Below are 18,919 nucleotides of genomic sequence, written 5' to 3'. Positions count from 1 at the left end.
GAATGCTGCGCTTAGTTGTCAGTAATAATATGTTTTAATGTCAGTTGTCATATCTTTTGTTTGTTTTCTGTTCTTAAAATTGAAAATAAAAACTTTAAATGACAAAGAAATACCCTTTTTACGATTAGCCGACACTCAGATTGTGGATTTTCCTTTAAAGGCTAATCTTTACTTGAAAAATAAAATGAGGACGATAGTTATTTACATATTACTCTGCACCTGTGAAGCAGCTAGACCCATAAATACATTTGCCTGAATAATGCCACAGGGTAATAAACACCAAATCCAGATTATCAAATGGAATATGGGATGAGGAAATGTCCCACTGTGATGGAAATGAAGCACCTGAGCCGCTCTACTTTTGGGATTATCTCGACACAGGAGTGATAAATGCTTTTGTCCATTTCCGGCTCCGTCCTCTTCACGATTACAGATTAATTACCTTTAATAACATCTTTAATCATGCATAGACTTGTCTCATAGAATATAAGATGAGCAAATACAGACATTTTTTATTAAAGTGTGGAGAAAACACGATTCAATGAAGGAGCCAAACAACGTTCCAAATCCCAGTTTTATTGGTCGTTGGATTTCAGGTGAACCAATGGCACAAGAGAGAGATTATTCATCCACAATATCAAAAAAATTATACAAAATAATACAAAAAGGAACTTTCCAGTTATACAAAGCAAAGATGTGGACTTATTATTCCCAAATCTTCTGTTTTCTTTACATTTTCCTACTATGGCTGTGAAAATGTGGCACATAAGGCACAGTCATTACCACAAAACCTTCCACATCCCTTTGACCGTGCCTCGTGTTGGTAAATCTGGAGAAAAAAAAAAAAAAACAACATCGCAGACGACCGTACAGACCTTTGAGATGAATCGATGGAGAGACTTTGAGATGAGGACCACATGTTATTAATGAAAACAAAAAGGGCCCTGATGTGCAATGGCAAAAACAAAAACGAACGACATGTTACGCAAACTTTATTTAACTTCCCGACTCAAGACAGGAACAGAGATGATGAAATTAATTTGTTAAGGCTGTCAACATTCAGACAGTAGCGAAAAACCGAAAAAAAATGAGTTATACATAAGGCTCGCACGTGTTTTTGTGCACAGCAGGCTGACAAACTGGCATCGTTTTGAGGTTAATAGCACCAGAAGTCAATGAGGCGTTTAAGGTTTAGTTTACGCTGAAGGTAAAGTCTTTGAACCGGGGCCTACGACATTCCTACACCTACCGACTTCTCCTCTTCTAATGATAATGTGTGCCTTGGACATACAAAAGGGGTTTTATTCTTCCAGTACGACAGGTGAGTGCGGTGAACGCAACCTCCCGCTCTACTTTTAACCATTTTAAACTTTCAACAATAGCTATCGGGGTTTAAAAAGGGGGAAGAGGTCGACTTCCTACATCCTGTTTGATCCAGGACATTCAGACTCCCAACCAAAGGAGAACACAGCTAGAACAACACAGGAAATTGTTTTATAGTGAAATATTTGTACACTTGAGATGAAAGTCTTCCATAATTTTAAAATCCAGTTATATCATTTTTAATTTTTTTGTGTTAATGGACGTCTTCAGAAACATACAAAGTGATCAGCCCTTGGGGAGGTGCTGCTACACGACCAAATGAACAAACAGGAACAGGAAGTGGCTGCTTTTGGCTTATTAGATCAGGTAGAAGCATCTCCCAGTCAGACGTCATAAATACTGCCATCGTGTGCTGCTCAACAATAGAGACATTAAGAGGAGGGGGACGCGGGGAGGGGGCGGAGATAAGGGCTTTATTGTGGTTCTGCTCTGCTCTGGTAAAAAAAAAAAGGGACCGAGCCACACGGGGGAGGCCCAATCGTAAGGCGAGGGACGGGAGGAGTGACGGGGTCGAGCAGCCAACCAGATCGGAGCAGGAAAAAGTGCGCAGCCCCTCGGTAACTATGGCAACAAACAAAAATAAAAGGGTTTGACACTGTAGAGCAGAGCCTGGACGGAAGGAGATATAAACGACCCTTCCATGTGAGTGCGCAGTTCAACATAAAGAGCAGATCGGTTGACGGGGGAGGACGGTGCGCTCTCTCTCTCTCTCGCTCGCTCAGTACTCCCAGAAGGTGGCGGATTCCAGGTCGTCGGCGTTGGCTTTGAGGACGCCGGCGTGGTCGCCGCGGAGATATTTGTTGTCGGCGACGTGGCGGATGGCCAGCTTGTTGTAGTCGCAAAACTCAAACAGGAAGTCGACGGGTGTGTCGCTGCTGCTCACCACGGACTGTTCGTTACCCACCATCCAGTATTTACCTGTGGAGTCTGAAACAGGAAGATATTTAAGCAAACTATTCTAGAAAGTTCAACCAAAAATACAAGATGGCTGCCTTTTTTATACACTCTTAACCCTGTAAGGACTGAGCACATTATAGACCAGTACAGCCTAGACTTTTATTCTCTTAACTTCCTCTATTTTACATATCCATCCATATTTTTCCGTTTACACGTTGAATAACTGACTGGGAGAATCCTGGCGGTCCCTGCGCTCTGATTGGTCGTCTTCAAGGGACAACGTTAAGCACATGACCGTAATGACAGTAACACATGTAAAGAGCCTCATGCCTCTGCTTTGAGACGCCGTTTGAATTTACATGAAAGAACAATCAGTTATGGTAATGGAAAGTCGGCAACCGCGCTCTAACGGCGGCGATGTCATCCGACGCTTTAGGGTTAAACGAGCGATACACAACCTGACGAGTGAAGGGTCCATTTCCTGCTCATCTACATGAACTTTCGCCAACTGTCCGTCTTGTATTTATTCTCTTGCAACTGTTTTCATTAAATCAAAAATTGAAATGCGTGAATTTTTACTGTGTGCGGGATCGCCTCTCCATAAATCTGACTTGTTACACAGCCTGGTGCCATCATCTGTCCACGGAGATCGTTTAATGACCTACTATCAAACATCTCCATGGAGAAAAGAAACATGACACAGTGCAGCTTTAACTGTGCAGTGTGTGTTTTACAGCGTGAAACCCAATGTCGAGTTGTTGCAGTAGTTAAGAGTAAAAACGATGGATTAATTTGTGATAAATATCATGAATCGTTGCGTCTCAAAAACCCGTTGTCGATTGCGTCACGTCCGTTTACAGAGAGGACAAAGTGGACACCTTGCAGGCTGTAGGCTCCGTCTCTGAACTCCAGGGTGAAGTAGTCGTAGGACGAGCGGTTCGAGTCCAGTGTTCCCGTCACTTTCCTGCAGCCGATGAAGCCGTGCTCCCCGCGCAGCACGATGATCGGACGGTTAATCAACTTCATTATGAACTCTTCACTTGGGCCTGAAGAAACACAAAACATCTGAGTCATTTATACTGGAGTAAGGGTTTTATTTTACGGCTTTATGCTTCGTGTGGAGCGAGCACAAAGCAGCATCAGAGGAATACACCAAGAAAGAGTCTGACAAGGACTTTTATTACATACTTTTAGAAAACTCAGTGCAGAGATCTTGAATTAGAACAAGGTGTTAGATGTTTTGACTTTGAAATATGACTTGCTGAAGTTACGTGGCTCATATTTCATCACAGATTTATAGATAAAACATTAAGGATATTGTGGATTGAATAAATATTACTGTGGATATTTGGAAGTTGAAATATAGTTGACAAAAGGAGGCACAGCTTTTAAGAACCAGTAGATGGGCTTTGTTGGGTTTAGTGTCAGCGAAAAGTAAGATTTAAACCCAAAAGCTGTGGTCCCTCGTTTATCTCGGGGGTCACGTTCTAAAAATAACCCGCAACAGGTGAAATCCATGAAGTATCAGCTTTATTTTTTACATTATTCTCTCTGTTTTTGTCTGTAAAACCCCTCACCACACACTTTATACTCTTTTCTCACACAGGCGTTAACATTTTCTCACATTTCTCTCTCGTTTAAACTCTCAAAGTCCAAACCTTCGTCGGTGCGGAACGTTTCACCGACATTGCGGGTTTCGTCGAGGAGAAAAGTACACCCGTGACCCCCCGTGTCTCGTGCATCTACAAACCTGCAGCGTCGATGGCGGCTGCGAGCTGTCCGTTCTTCTTGGCGGCGACGTATTTCCCATTGGCGGCCCGGAGAGTCAGCCTCTTCCCACGCCACTCAATGTCGAAGTAGCAATTAGCTGACCTGCACGTGGACAGGGAACGTAAAGGTGAGTGAGAGCCGAGACGTTAATTAAACATGTTACTCAGGTATCCAGCCGCCCGGGACAGAACTTAAGTGTTAAATGTAAAAGCACCGATTCATTTTCACGCTCCTGCACCGACTACACCCGTCTGTTTAAACGATCGTTGTGTAATTGGATTGGCAGGTGGCTGAGGGATAAGCTTCACTGGAAATCAGACAGATAATTTAAAAGACTTTCACTTGGAGCTTTTTCTGGAGGAGTTTGTGGTATCTAGAGGAGATAAGGAGAGCTGAGTAACAGGAATGCGACGAAGGAATGTAAAAGGACTTCCTGCAGTGAAGGAGTCGAACGGCCGTCTCATCTTTCTACTTAAACAAAAGCCTGGGGTTTGCCGCGTGTTGGACAGGCTTCTGTTCATTCTTTGCTGGGAAATTATAAAAATATTAACCCGGTTTTATGGCCAAATGCAAAATACGCTACAACAAACTATTTACATGTCAAGTTAGCTATTTTTGTAGCACATTTGACAAGAGTTAAAAGACGTTAATGCGGAACAGACGTAACGGTCCCTTAACTGAAAAACCCGTGATGATAAACACAGGTGCCTCTGAAACTGGTTATACTGCGTAACATAGTAGTACATTGTAGTATTTGCGTGAAAGAGTTTGTGTCCATTGATAGAAACATATGCAATATTCACAATGCACAAACAAATTCAACTTTTTGTTTTTTCTTTTATACTTGAATTCCCCCAGTAGAAGGAGCTGAACTGAAAGACAAAGCTCTCGATTTACTGGTCAATCTACGGTCATGAGCTCTGGGTAATGACCAAAAGGACAAGATCGCAGATACAAGCGGCTGAAAAACTGATGAATTTACAAATCTTGGTTTTGCAAAAATGTCCGTTTACGTTCATTACGTTCACTGAAGTACATCTGGTCAAATGTTCCTGCTGCGCCTTTGTCTTGCCAACAGCTAATTATTCAACCGCGACTAAAGTAAAAGCAAAAAAAAAAATCACTTAAGGGATGCGCCCGGGGGCAAAGGTCAAAGGTCTAAAGTGAGCAATCTGGAGGTACAGGAACAGAACAATGAAAGGATCACACACACACACACGCACACACACACACACACACACACACGTTTAAGATGGAGATGTGGTCGGGGATGCCACAGGGATGACACAAACCCCCTCTCTCCACACCTCCCACTCACTCAGGACACCCCCAGCTCCAGTTACACATAAAAGTAGGCGCACACTGGTGACCCTGCGTCGTAAGTGCGTCTCTTACTTGGTGGAGGCGGTGCACTGCAGGCCCCCGTTGGCCGTGAGGGTCCAGTATTTGCCGGCGGCGGTCCGGAACGCGCACTTCCTGTTGTCGCGGCAGATCTCCACCTGGAACACCTCCTGGTCGCCTTCCTCGTCCTGATTGGCTGACAGGTCCATACCTACGCGGGGGGAACAGAGCGGACGCTGGGTTACACGTGTGAGACAGGTTTTTCTTCAGTTCAGATCAGACGGGGTAATGAGCAGCGCCAGACGATGTGGATTAGAGGGACACCGGGCACAGCTGCACAGAGGCCCACGCCGAGGCCCACGTCGAGGCCCACGCACATCTGTCACCGTCCAGACCCCTAAAGATCAAAAGGATTAACTGCTGAAGATGAAAACATACGGTGCCGACAACTAACAGCTAATGCCGCGCGAGTAAAGAAGCGAAAAGAATGAAATGAGCAGTAATCACGACGGTTAATGCGACAAATCTGTGAAAGCCAAAGATCAACATGTGCAGAAAATCAGACATTTAAACATCAGACACATTGAAATATGGCTTTAAAAGTTCTCATGTGACATTTGACATTTGTGTGGTTATGCAAAGTAAATGTTTCCTCATCAATAAGAAGATGATAATACAAACTACGACTCTCATATTCAAAAAAACCTAAACAAATCCATCCCCTGCAAACCTCACAGCTGCAAAAAACACTGTAATATGTCGTTAGAAGTCACTTTAAACTCTGATTGTGAAAGGATGGCTTTTATCTTACTGAGAAATAATTCAGCTGGAACTTTCTCCTGCTCAAATACATGAAGCAAAAGCCAAAAACATTTCCTGCTGGTCAAAATCAAGATCTGAATATATTATGTGTCTGTTTTTGTGCCATGTCGATGCTTCTGTCAAACTGTATATTCATCAAAGATACGTAACACGGGCACGTTCAGCGCTTTTTTTATGTATAGCACATAAAGAACATGTATAATGTGATTTCTGCTGATGTCTTTTGTCTTTTGATGGAGGAAAATTGCAATTACTATATGGAAGGAATTCAAACCTGGATTATTTTTATTATTTTACAATTATCATATTGTATTATTTATATATGCTTATTTTATGTATTTTTTTGTCTTTATTTTTATTTATTTTTCTCTTCTGTGTATATGCCCATAGCTGCAGATGAGATTAATACTTGAATAAAAATAAATAACCAAGTACAAGCTTAAGATCTGTTGATGGGACTGGTCCAAATTGAGTCGATATTTCATTATAAGTCAGTATTTGGCGTTTCTGTTGCACCTTTGTTAAAATGTGTGTTTATCCAGCTAAAGTTCTATAACAACACTTGAAAAATAAGTCATATTTATTGGACTTTTTTTTATATTAAACAAATACAGTGAGGCGTAACATTAACAAAATTATCCGACACTTGTAGTATTTGTTTGAAGGTTTAAATGTGTAAGAACTAAGCTGATATTAACGTAATATTTTATCATTAAATTCAAGCGTGACTGAGAACGTGCACCTTTATCATCATTTCATCTCTCCAGTTCATCTCATTGTTTTTTTCCATCGGTCAGAGCAACAATAGTTTCCTTTTCTGACCAACAGGTGTCTAAATATATAGACCACAACACAATGCACGCTCATTCAGTGGATGAACTGAACTGAATATGCAGTTTTAAATTACGTCCATTACTACTACAATGAATAACACAACATAACGTGTAAGTGAGTTTATACGTCCCACTGTACATGTACACAACACCAGAGCAGAGTGGACCTCATTATCCCCCATCAGCCCACCAAGAGGCCCACAGAAACAAAGAGATAAACAACCACGGACCTCTACTCCAGCAGGCCACTCCCTTCATATGGACACACACTTAATATCGCACAAAGCAGCTATTGTATATGATGAGGTCAGTGTGGACGGACCTAAAGCCTCGGGCCCAGCGGGGAAAATACACGGACTGTCTGTGTAAATGTGTGCAGAGCCAGACAGACACACGATTCAGAAATGAAAACTGATGTGTGGCTAAACCCCCCCCCCCCATCCCCAAGACGCCATTTTGGTCCTCGTTTTGTTTTGTGAGTGATCGGATTCATTGGACAAATATTTTAGGAGCATGTGACCCGCGTGTGTTCATTGTGTGGTTAAGGATGTTAGTGAAAATGAGGTTTTTTTTTTAATCCCCAAAGTCTGTTTGCATGTCTGTGTGAAGAGAAATATGTGGATGGGCAATAAATGGACATATTGAAGTTTGTAATAGTAAATCCCGAAGCACCGTGATCCTTTTTGTTCATCTTAAACCGAGTCAATATGGTCATTTTTGGATTTAAGTTGAACGCTGTGGTGTCATTTGAACATAACGACAGTATGTTCAGTATTAATTCATGATGTTACCAGTGTTTAGCATCATTTTCTTGTAAATTAATCCACCGTACATGAGTATTTGGACAAATTTAAGACGTGGAAATATTGGTAGGGGCTGGTTGGAGCCTTAAATTGGCCACGCTGATCGCACCAAATCTGTGTCATTCCAGCAAACAAACCCACTGTTAATAGATCACATAGCTGTCATTCTTAAATGCCTCTTTGTGAAATCGACTGGGGAACATTTACATTTAAGTTAAGTATTTGTAAAAGACATGGACGCTGCTGCTCTCCCGCAGAGGCCGCGCACACACGATTGAGTTTCAGGAGAAGTATGTGGGATGAACACACACGCAGATGACGGAGAAAAAACTATAACTAATGGGAACCACATGGCGCAGGGAAGTGAAGGGGGCGGGGGGCGCAAAGAGCGTACAGAACGGGCGGAGGGCGAACAAGAGGGATGAGGGCGAGGGCCGACACAGTAGCACAGTTTATCACTACAGCAGCAGCACACACCATCTGCTGTACTCTCTGTGCCCTAAAGGAGCTCGTACGAGTAAATCACCTCCTTCACGGTGTAATGTATAGACTCCTTTTGAGTTTGTAAACACGTCAGCAGCGGCGATCAATGACTTTCCCACAGAAGAATCATCACTAGCCTCTTGTACATCTATGAAATTGTGTCAAAACTTTGCACAAGAGCCAAAATAAGTCAGTGTAAGCCCCAAAGTTCAACCAAGTTCATCTTCAAACACCAAAAAAAACAGGTTTATTAAGTCATAAGAGCAGCTAATGAAAGTCACAACCTGCATTCTGTTTATCCTAAATGTGAGCGTAGTGTCCTGCCTCCTCCAAAAGTGAAAAAGTCCAACTGCAAAACATAGAAGAATCGTCCAAGAATCGCTGCACGTTTATCGTAAATGACGTCACAGACATTCGTTCTAATCCAGTCTAATAAAACACAATAAAAAGCTACAAGTCGAGAGGTAATACGTCATAAAACACTACATTTTAAGTCATTGTAAATGCAAATCGAGCCTGGATTCGGCGTACGATTTGCAGGAAATAACCACAACATTTTAACTTTACAGCCGTCATCTGCGCGGCACATACTCGATAAAAAGTGCAATTTAAAACATGTAATAAAATGAACAATAAAAGGAGGTGCACGAGGGGGAGTCTTTTAACTGAATCCAACATCATACCAACTTTTGCCATAAACCATAAAGTTTATGTCAGCTCTAGTCTAAAGTTCTTCTGTGTCGGTCAGTTAAGGATTAAGTTGTAGTGCTGAGGATACTTCAACATGTATTTTGTACCATATTCTGATACGTGGTCCAGTCAGATTAGTGTATTCTGTAGTTTGAGCTTCTATTGTTCTCGTTTAAGTAAATCTGCACATTCAACTAAAGTAATCAGGCACTGGATTGTACAAATACACAGCCCAAAAGTCACTGACGGTTGAAAAACATCCATAACTCTCTTGTTTCTAAATATTTGTCTTTTATTTTTTCAGAGCATTTAGAACCACTCTTCCCACATTAATCTGAGTAAATCCAGCACCGAGGAACGAACCCTCATTGTGCAGTGGAACTTTGAGTCACATGGGTCAAATGCTCCGAGCGTAAACGCCATTAAAGGAATAATAAGTGTTTTTCAAAGACAGGGCAGTATCTCCACAGATCTGACTAGTCCTGATTTCTTCCTGTGGATCTTAAAGAAAAGGTGTTTGTGAATAAACCTCAGACGACTTAATAAACGAATTAAAACGTGATATCGAGCATCAAATAAGAGACATAAGCCGGAAATGCTTTAAATGTGACGCAAAGTGAGTTGGATCGGGCTGTTCAGGGACAAACCAGGTCATTTTTACTTCCCCTAATTTAAGTCGTGATAAGTTCAAGTGTAAGTGACAATTCTAACCGTATATATCGCCAAAAATCTCAGAAGGTTCAGTTTATCTACTGCTAAAATTTGGTGAGTTTAACTTAAGAATTAAAGGAGCGACTGAAGATTTAAAAGTGTCAGTGACTTTTGGCCCACGCTGTACGATCATTAGAAACTTAACTGTGACTTATACCTCACTTTTTCTGTCCGCAGTTTGACACTTTAGTCTGAATGTTTGTATCACTCTTCCTGTGTCATGACGGACTTAAATACAGACCAAAACGAAACCTTTGTACAAAAGGGACAAGGGTCACTTCTTTATACTCCACTCATCTTTGTTCATCTTTAGACTGTGAAATTGTTGGATCTGTGTGTTACATTATGGAAATACTACTACTACTTACGACGAACAATCTAAATGTTATTAATCCAAACTGAATCCCGTGCCACATTTCCTCGTGTCCCACTGCCCTTGGCTCATAGGACCTTGATTATAAAGTCGTAAAAACAGCATTGAGCACACAAACATGACATGGAAATCCAAAACCATGACCCTAGAGTTTGTGTTTATCCAAAGCAGCCTCCAAACACACACTTTCCAACGGCACATTACTTATACCTTGACCCACAGTGACACATACCCACACAGAGCCAGTCTCGTCAGGAGGACTGTCCGCTCTGGTTTTGTTGCGAGCTCGATTGTTGGTTCTATTGTTTAAGGTGACGGGGCAGAGGAGGCGACCAGCTGGGGCCCAAATGAGGAGGACAAGAACGCAGGCCTTTGTTTGGATCCAAAAACACACACACACACGGACCTTTAAAGTGGAAACAGTCACCCACACTTCCTTGATGTGAAAACAGGGTCAAACAGAACAGGGGACGTCCCAATTCCCCAATTCTTTCAGCACAAATGAAATTGGATTTGCGTGTGTGCGGAGGAAAACGCACCGAGAGACACACCCAGACAGATGACACACTGGGGAAATGCAAACCTATAATAAAGAGCGGAGACGAGACTTTGCAGCGTGGTGTTTGAGCTAAAATTAGTCCAAATCATTTTATCTCGATTATAAAACCCCCTCCACTCAATTTAAGGCGACGCAAACATGTTCTGAAAGCTGTTTGAGTTAAAATAAACTATTAAAAGGGTCCAAGTTTTGTCCAGTTGTGTGTAAACAGCTTTAATAATTCGTTATTCACAGCGATTTTCACAGTTTGTCTCAGTAAACGGTGTTATAAGCGCAATTTACAACGATGAGGGGCTAATAGGGGCTTTCAATCAAGTAAAGACACTGGGAAAGAGTCTATACTGTAGTTTAAAGTCCTGTACGACAAATACTTACTGCATCTTCTACCATCTCACAAGTATTAATATTGAGCAGGTATAAAACAAAACCATAGGCCAACTCTAAAAGGCACTATATTATTATGCTAAGGATGAAATACGGAACTAAACTACAGGCCTGTAACGATATATTAGTAGAGATAAACCACGATAAATTATGATTTTGACTATACTTTATGCCTCTGCTGCAATAACAATGACGCAAGATCCACGTAAACCATTTTTAAATAGACAGTTTCATTAAAAAGCACGATCTGCGACGTCTAATGTGCCATTACTGATCAAGAATTAGCCGTAGAAATCATTTATTGAACGTTTTCCAGCTCGAATGTTATTTTATTACGACAAAAACACCCAAATCTTTCCACTTTCAGAGAGGAAAAGTACAAACGATAAATACTGAGCTTGAAAATACATCCTTCCGGCTTTTATCTATTGAATGATACGTGGATATGGTAATTATTGTGACATCCAGAGACGAGGCGATCTGTTTGTGTTAGCATTGTGGCTGTGTGTTTTAGAGCAGAGCCATCACCAGCCCTGCACACAGTCTGCACACAGCCTGCAGGGATTTTCACAGCAGCCAAGGTCTCATTTCCTGCCGTGGGAGGGGGCGACGGACACAGGGAGGGGGGGGGGGTCACAGCTGAACCAGAGCCAAATATAACAACAGGCTGCCAGTTGTTCTGCATCTTTTACATTGTACAGAAAATGACGCACTGATCGGAGGCATGAAGCGGCTCATGCTTCAGCACACGGGTCATGGCATCGTGGTCTAGTCTAAAACTTTAATGATGCACATCCACATTTCTACACGTTTACGCAATCGACTTGTGGATCAACTGCAGACCACGTTTTTGGAGAGGATGGGTGCAGTAAAATATCTAAAATAAGACTAACGGCTGCTGATTCATCACGTTCTGAGTTGTTCCTATAGGAAAATGGAGAGTGTTCGTAGCAACCAGTCAAACAGAGATGGTTTTCATTACACGGGACGGGAGACAAAGACGACTTTATCTGACAAATCAAACTGTAAGTGGGTGTGCGTGTCGACTGTTTGTGTTGCAATAACTGTTATATTGTTGACGAACCTGGTCAGATCTTTGTGCAACTTCAAAATAACTTAATGAACTCTAGTCTAGACCATTACATTTCAATCCGATTCCTTTGTGAAATCATTTGCATTGAAGACTTCACGTTGCCTTGAGGTTATATTAATCTTTTCCTGAGTCTTAAATCCTCAAACCGTCTCCACATCGTGCGTTCAAACCCTCTCCGCTGTGCGCACACATTCCCAGGTGCCAGGATTAGCACAACCCCAGCGTGCATGCATAGATAATTCAGCCTCCGTTATCTTCCTGAAATTCGACTCTGGCGCGCCGTGCAAAGAAAAACAAGCTTTCTCCACAGACAATTAAGAGTCAAACCAATGGAATCTCTGAGGATTTCCATCTCCTGCCCCTTCCTCTCTCTCTGGTAAAGGTTACAGTCGTAGCAGCCAACAGAACGACGCCCATTTAGCTAACAAACCATCTCTAGGCTCTGGTGCAGTTTTTAAAGGGCAGGACGGGACAGTTAAGAGGCTATTGTGCTTGGGCTAATAGGACACTAATGGCAGTTGTGCAGATGAAGGAAAGGGACGGGCTTATGTTGATGAGGAGAGTGATGGATGTGAACAGAAGAAAGGGGAGGATCCACACTTAAGACGTTCGGTTGGGGGCATTAGCATTAGCGAGGTGTAGCAACCAAGGTTCTTTAGCGTTGCCATGTTCGTTTACTCTTCTGGAATCGATGGATAAGAGGTTTGGACGTGCAGCAGAAGCGTTTCCTGCTCTTGGTGCTTCTCAGACCCTCTGCTGTTCATGTTAGCACTGTACATTTTGTCCCTAGAAGCAGTGATTGGAGAAAAACTGACAGAAAAAAAAAAAAAAGTAAGCCACTTCTAACATCACAGCGATTGTCTCAAATGAAAACCTCGTGACCTGCTGGAAGCATTTTGGACTCGGGCTCAAATCATAACAAACTCAAAACATTCAAGACTTTATGAAAATACAACAAACACCACAAGTCGCCTTCCCGTTCCCGTATCTTATTTTAATAAAACTCAACTTATTGCATCAAAGGACGAGACATGAATCAATTCAATTAGTTTCTGGAGTGACCTAGTTGTAAAAGTTGGCTCGCTAATGGTCCCCAGGCTTTGCCCCTTAACTTGGCTCAGTTCTGCCCAGAGAATAGCCGTCGTTTATGGGAACTATGTGCAGCTGTCGCCCGGCAAAACATCTGGAGCTAGTTTTATTTCACTCGGCATTTAATCCAGATCACAGTCATCCTGGTACTTGGCGGGCAAACGCGGTCATCCTCTAAGATTTGGGCAGCAGTCCTTGGATTTATGTGGGACCGAGCAGCAACGATTGGAAATATTTCAGGGTTTTTTTTTCATAAACTGTCAGTATCGACGCTGATAAGTCTGGGATTACCTGTTACTTCCTTCTTTTATGTCCATTGATATTAAAAAATAGGGATGACAACTGTTCACAATGGAAACAAACCAACCACATAGCATCCGTAGCATTAGCATAAATCTCACATCAAGGCAAAATTACAGCCATTTGACTTTACTTATCGATTTTGGTGGACATGACTGTATAAAAGTCTTGCTATAAAACAGTTTTTTTGCAGCATACTTGACGACAAATCATTCTCTGACATGTAAACAATGGAAAAGACACAACCGTTTCATCTAAGAAAGTCTGTGGAATGAAAATGACAAGAACTATCCAGACTTTATGTGCAGCAAAAATCACCAAAACCTCATCGCATTCTCCCCCCCCGACCACAGCCTGATTATAGATTTTGAAGGAATCAGTTTCATTCCTGCAGTAGATCTGAGAGTCAGCTGCGCCTCGTCTAAAACAAGCATCGATTCAACGCCTCTCACTCGGGCCTTTCTCTGTTGTCCACATGCGCATTATTTGGTGGGTGGCACTGCTGACAATGGGCCTGAGAGCAAAGACTAAAGACGGAGCGGTGGAGGTGTGGTGGGGGAGGGGTGTGACGAGGTAGAGCTAGAATGATGGAGGAGATGCATCAGGAATGGACATGCACACATCATTAGTTAAGTTTAACCATCTCTGCCTCCTTGAACACAGAGAATCTGACACTGACGCTCAGTTTTGCAGCTTGTCACCAGGTTTCAAAGGCTCTAGAAATAAAACAACTCAGAGAATATCAACACAGCAAAATGAAAAGGTTTCTGAATGGATTATGCAGTGCCTCTTGAGAACCACATTAATTATACAGCGAGAGAAGAAACATGTTGGTTGCTATGGAAACATGTCCCAGAATAATGATGATTCAGGCCAAGAGGGTAAGAGCTGGTTTAAATGGAGCAAAGTAAAAATGCAGAAAATCTCCACTAAACAACTCACCAGTTAGTCACTTTTGGTCTCTATGAGGACGGCCCAGTGCAGAGCTGTTTTACATGTCAAAGACACACGTGTGCTCATTAGGCTCCATGTGTTTACTCAGATTAATGCTCTGCTCTGCCTTTATTTGCTGTTTTAGAGTCAAATCATCAAATACACAAAAACTTCAAAGCCACATGTGCAGAGTCAGATTATGAGGTTTTTCTGTGGAACAAAGATGTTCCTTTGTTTAAAGGTAAGTTCAGAGTGTGGCTTTGGCATGAAGATAGTTTAGACTAAATTATTCTAAAATGGGAGGATTAAACATAGACAGATGTTCTGAATGAACAAGTTTACTTTCTTGTGTGTGTGTTATCGAAATATCCTTTAGTTTGATCTTCTAAACTGTTTCTACATAAATGACAGACCTTTGTCTAATGCTCCTCACGGAATGAAGTGATGACAGTGTAGTATGTGTCCTGTACAGTGTCCTGTGTCTCTGTACAGTGTCCTGTGTCTCTGTACAGTGTCCTGTGTCTCTGTACAGTGTCCTGTGTCTCTGTACAGTGTCCTGTGTCTCTGGCCCTGTGTCTCTGGCCCTGTGTCTCTGGCCCTGTGTCTCTGGCCCCTGTGTCTCTGGCCCCTGTGTCTCTGGCCCCTGTGTCTCTGGCCCCTGTGTCTCTGGCCCCTGTGTCTCTGCCCCTGTGTCTCTGCCCCTGTGTCTCTGCCCCTGTGTCTCTGTCCCCTGTGTCTCTGTCCCCTGTGTCTCTGTCCCCTGTGTCTCTGTCCCCTGTGTCTCTGTCCCCTGTCTCTTGCTGCACTGGGACATTCTGACAGAATACCATCACATTAACCCCGTCAGTGCCACAGGCCTCAGATTCCAGCACATGCTCCACGGGGCCTGCTCTAACACCACACCCACCTTGCCGGGTGGAGACGTTCCTCTCGTTGGCCGCAGTGAGGACGACCTGCGGGTGGCTCTGCTCCAGGACGAACAGCTCATCTTTGCCCACACGGCCGCTCTTCCCGGACTTCATGGTCCCGGAGGGCCCGGAGGGGGCCAGGTACAGGCCGTTACAGTCTCTGAACGCCACCTTCCCTGAGCGAAACTCCAGCGTGTAGCCCGTGCTCTTGTCCGCGGTGGCCGCCAGTGCGCCGTCGTTGCGCAGGAAGCGGTTGTCGGACGTCTGCAGGTGGTACCTCTGGTCCCGAAACACCAGAGTGATCATGGAGTCCACTCCCCACGGCACGTCCCTGTCGATGGCGATCTCATCCACCTTGGAGCTCAGGTGCGCGTAGCGTTTGCGCGTGAGGCTGAAGATGTTGACCTGCGGGTGCATGGCGATGTGCACGCTCCATTTCTCCGCCACGGACACGGTCTGGGCGAAGCAGATGATGCGGTCCTCGGTGCCGCCCAGGTACCGTCCAAACATCTCAGACTGCAGGGACCAGCGGCCGTCGTCGTGCGCGGTGATGATGAGGCGGCACTCGGGGCCCGGGGTCTCGCTGTCTCCTGTCACGTTACCGTCTTTATCCGCGGCGATGTACCGGCCCAGGTGGGACTTGAGGCAGAACACGTTGCTGTTGGACTCTTCTCCGCACTGCTCCAGGGTCCAGATCTGCTTCTTCTTCAGGCTCGTGGCTGAGGCGTTGATCTTAAAGCCAAAGGTCTCTGCGGTGAGGTACTTGTTCCCGCAGTTGATGAGGCCGAACTGGATCTGCAGCATGTCGCTGGTCCCGTTGGCCGAGCCGTTGGTGGTCATGGTGCCTGGTCCGGGCCGGTTCTGGACAGAGGGATGCGGCTGAAGGCTGGATGCTGCCTCTCGTGCTTCTCTTTGTTTGGGAGAGTGAAGAGGCTGACTGTGCGCGCTCCTCTCTGTGTGCGTGTCTCAGCAGCGCGAGCCCGGCGCCACAGCTGCGCGCTTTATAACCATCAGTGACGTAGAGCCGTAGACACGCCCACAACCAGCACTTTTACATTTCAGAGACAAAATATAACGGCTCTATAGTCCTACAAAACAGTCACTATGTTTGTATGAGTCATAAACACTTTAATTATCTCCATGTCTGTGTTTGTTTAAGAAGAAACAACAGAAACATCTTAAACAAAATAAATGTGCTGCTGTAGAGTCATGCACATTATCACTTATTTGAGTCATTCTGTATCTAAATAAGACTCCACAGAGTGTTTTGGGGAGATGCTTACGTCTCCCCAAAACACTCTGTGGACTCAGCATTTGAATCATGAGGAGGCAGAGCGCACAAAGCCTCATTCATGTCACATCAGAGGAAGGAAAGGCCCAGCTCCACAAACAAAGAGGCCAAACAGATCAGAGGCATCTCCCCGGTCATCCCCACTGTCCACTAAAGCAGTGTGTGAGTATGAGAGTATGAGAGTATGTGAGTATGTGAGTATGTGAGTATGAGTATGTGAGTATGTGAGTATGTGAGTATGTGAGTATGAGAGTGTGAGAGTATGTGAGTATGTGAGTATGTGAGTATGAGTATGTGAGTATGTGAGTATGTGAGTATGAGAGTATGAGAGTGTGAGAGTATGTGAGTATGTGAGTATGTGAGTATGTGAGTATGTGAGTATGTGAGTATGTGAGTATGAGAGTGTGAGAGTGTGAGAGTATGTGAGTATGTGAGTATGTGAGTATATGAGTATGAGTATGTGAGTATGTGAGTATATGAGTATATGAGTATGTGAGTATGTGAGTATATGAGTATGTGAGTATATGAGTATGTGAGTATGTGAGTATGTGAGTATGTGAGTATGTGAGTATATGAGTATATGAGTATGTGAGTATGTGAGTATATGAGTATATGAGTATGTGAGTATGTGAGTATGTGAGTATATGAGTATGAGTATGTGAGTATGTGAGTATGTGAGTATGTGAGTATGTGAGTATGTGAGTATGTGAGTATGTGAGTATGTGAGTATGTGAGTATATGAGTATATGAGTATATGAGTATGTGAGTATGTGAGTATGTGAGTATGTGAGTATGTGAGTATATGAGTATGTGAGTATGTGAGTATATGAGTATATGAGTATGTGAGTATGTGAGTATATGAGTATGTGAGTATGTGAGTATGTGAGTATGTGAGTATATGAGTATATGAGTATATGAGTATGTGAGTATGTGAGTATGTGAGTATGTGAGTATGTGAGTATATGAGTATGTGAGTATGTGAGTATATGAGTATATGAGTATGTGAGTATGTGAGTGTGTGAGTGTGTGAGTATATGAGTATGTGAGTATGTGAGTATGTGAGTATGTGAGTATATGAGTATATGAGTATATGAGTATGTGAGTATATGAGTATATGAGTATGTGAGTATGTGAGTATGTGAGTATGTGAGTATGTGAGTATGTGAGTATATGAGTATATGAGTATATGAGTATATGAGTATATGAGTATGTGAGTATGTGAGTATGTGAGTATGTGAGTATGTGAGTATGTGAGTATATGAGTATGAGTATGAGTATGAGTATGTGAGTATGCGAGTATGCGAGTATGCGAGTATGCGAGTATGCGAGTATATGAGTATGTGAGTATATGAGTATATGAGTATGTGAGTATGTGAGTATGTGAGTATATGAGTATGAGTATGAGTATGTGAGTATGCGAGTATGCGAGTATGCGAGTATGTGAGTATGTGAGTATGTGAGTATGTGAGTATATGAGTATGTGAGTATGTGAGTATATGAGTATATGAGTATATGAGTATGTGAGTGTGTGAGTGTGTGAGTATATGAGTATGTGAGTATGTGAGTATGTGAGTATATGAGTATGTGAGTATGTGAGTATGTGAGTATATGAGTATGTGAGTATGTGAGTATGTGAGTATGTGAGTATGTGAGTATGTGAGTATGTGAGTATATGAGTATATGAGTATATGAGTATATGAGTATATGAGTATGTGAGTATGTGAGTATGTGAGTATGTGAGTATGTGAGTATATGAGTATGAGTATGAGTATGTGAGTATGTGAGTATGTGAGTATGTGAGTATATGAGTATGAGTATGAGTATGTGAGTATGCGAGTATGCGAGTATGCGAGTATGCGAGTCTGCGAGTATGTGAGTATGCGAGTATGCGAGTATGCGAGTATGCGAGTATATGAGTATATGAGTATGTGAGTCTGTGAGTATGTGAGTACATGAGTACATGAGTACATGAGTACATGAGTACATGAGTACATGAGTACATGAGTACATGAGTATATATATGGATATTCCACCCGCTGGGCCCTGTATAGGTGAAGTGTTTTTCTGCTTCACATTAATATTACTCTGTCATTTCTCCTCATGTTTCATATTTGTATTTTCATAATCAAACCTGTTGGTTTGTGTTCGTGCTGTGGTCTGCAGGTCTTATGGGCCACAGGACGAGCACTGGTATATGTACCATGTATGTACATATATGTACATATATGTACATATATATATATACATATGAGTATG

General features: G+C 42.9%; 1 protein-coding gene across 1 annotated transcript; it reads right to left on the bottom strand.

The window, feature by feature from the left end:
- Nucleotides 1-560: 560 nt before the first annotated feature.
- fscn1a (fascin actin-bundling protein 1a) lies at nt 561-16,348 on the bottom strand. The gene is made up of 5 exons (XM_033970764.2): nt 15,372-16,348; nt 5,446-5,602; nt 4,031-4,152; nt 3,159-3,326; nt 561-2,310 (listed from the first exon to the last, which is right to left on the bottom strand). Exons 1-5 carry the CDS (start codon nt 16,210-16,212, stop codon nt 2,102-2,104), a joined length of 1,497 nt encoding a protein of 498 aa, XP_033826655.1. The 5' UTR covers nt 16,213-16,348; the 3' UTR covers nt 561-2,101.
- Nucleotides 16,349-18,919: the final 2,571 nt, after the last annotated feature.

This window comes from Periophthalmus magnuspinnatus, chromosome 8, assembly GCF_009829125.3.
Source record: "Periophthalmus magnuspinnatus isolate fPerMag1 chromosome 8, fPerMag1.2.pri, whole genome shotgun sequence".
Taxonomy (NCBI): Eukaryota; Metazoa; Chordata; class Actinopteri; order Gobiiformes; family Gobiidae; genus Periophthalmus; species Periophthalmus magnuspinnatus.
This window is presented reverse-complemented; position numbering and strand designations above follow the sequence as displayed.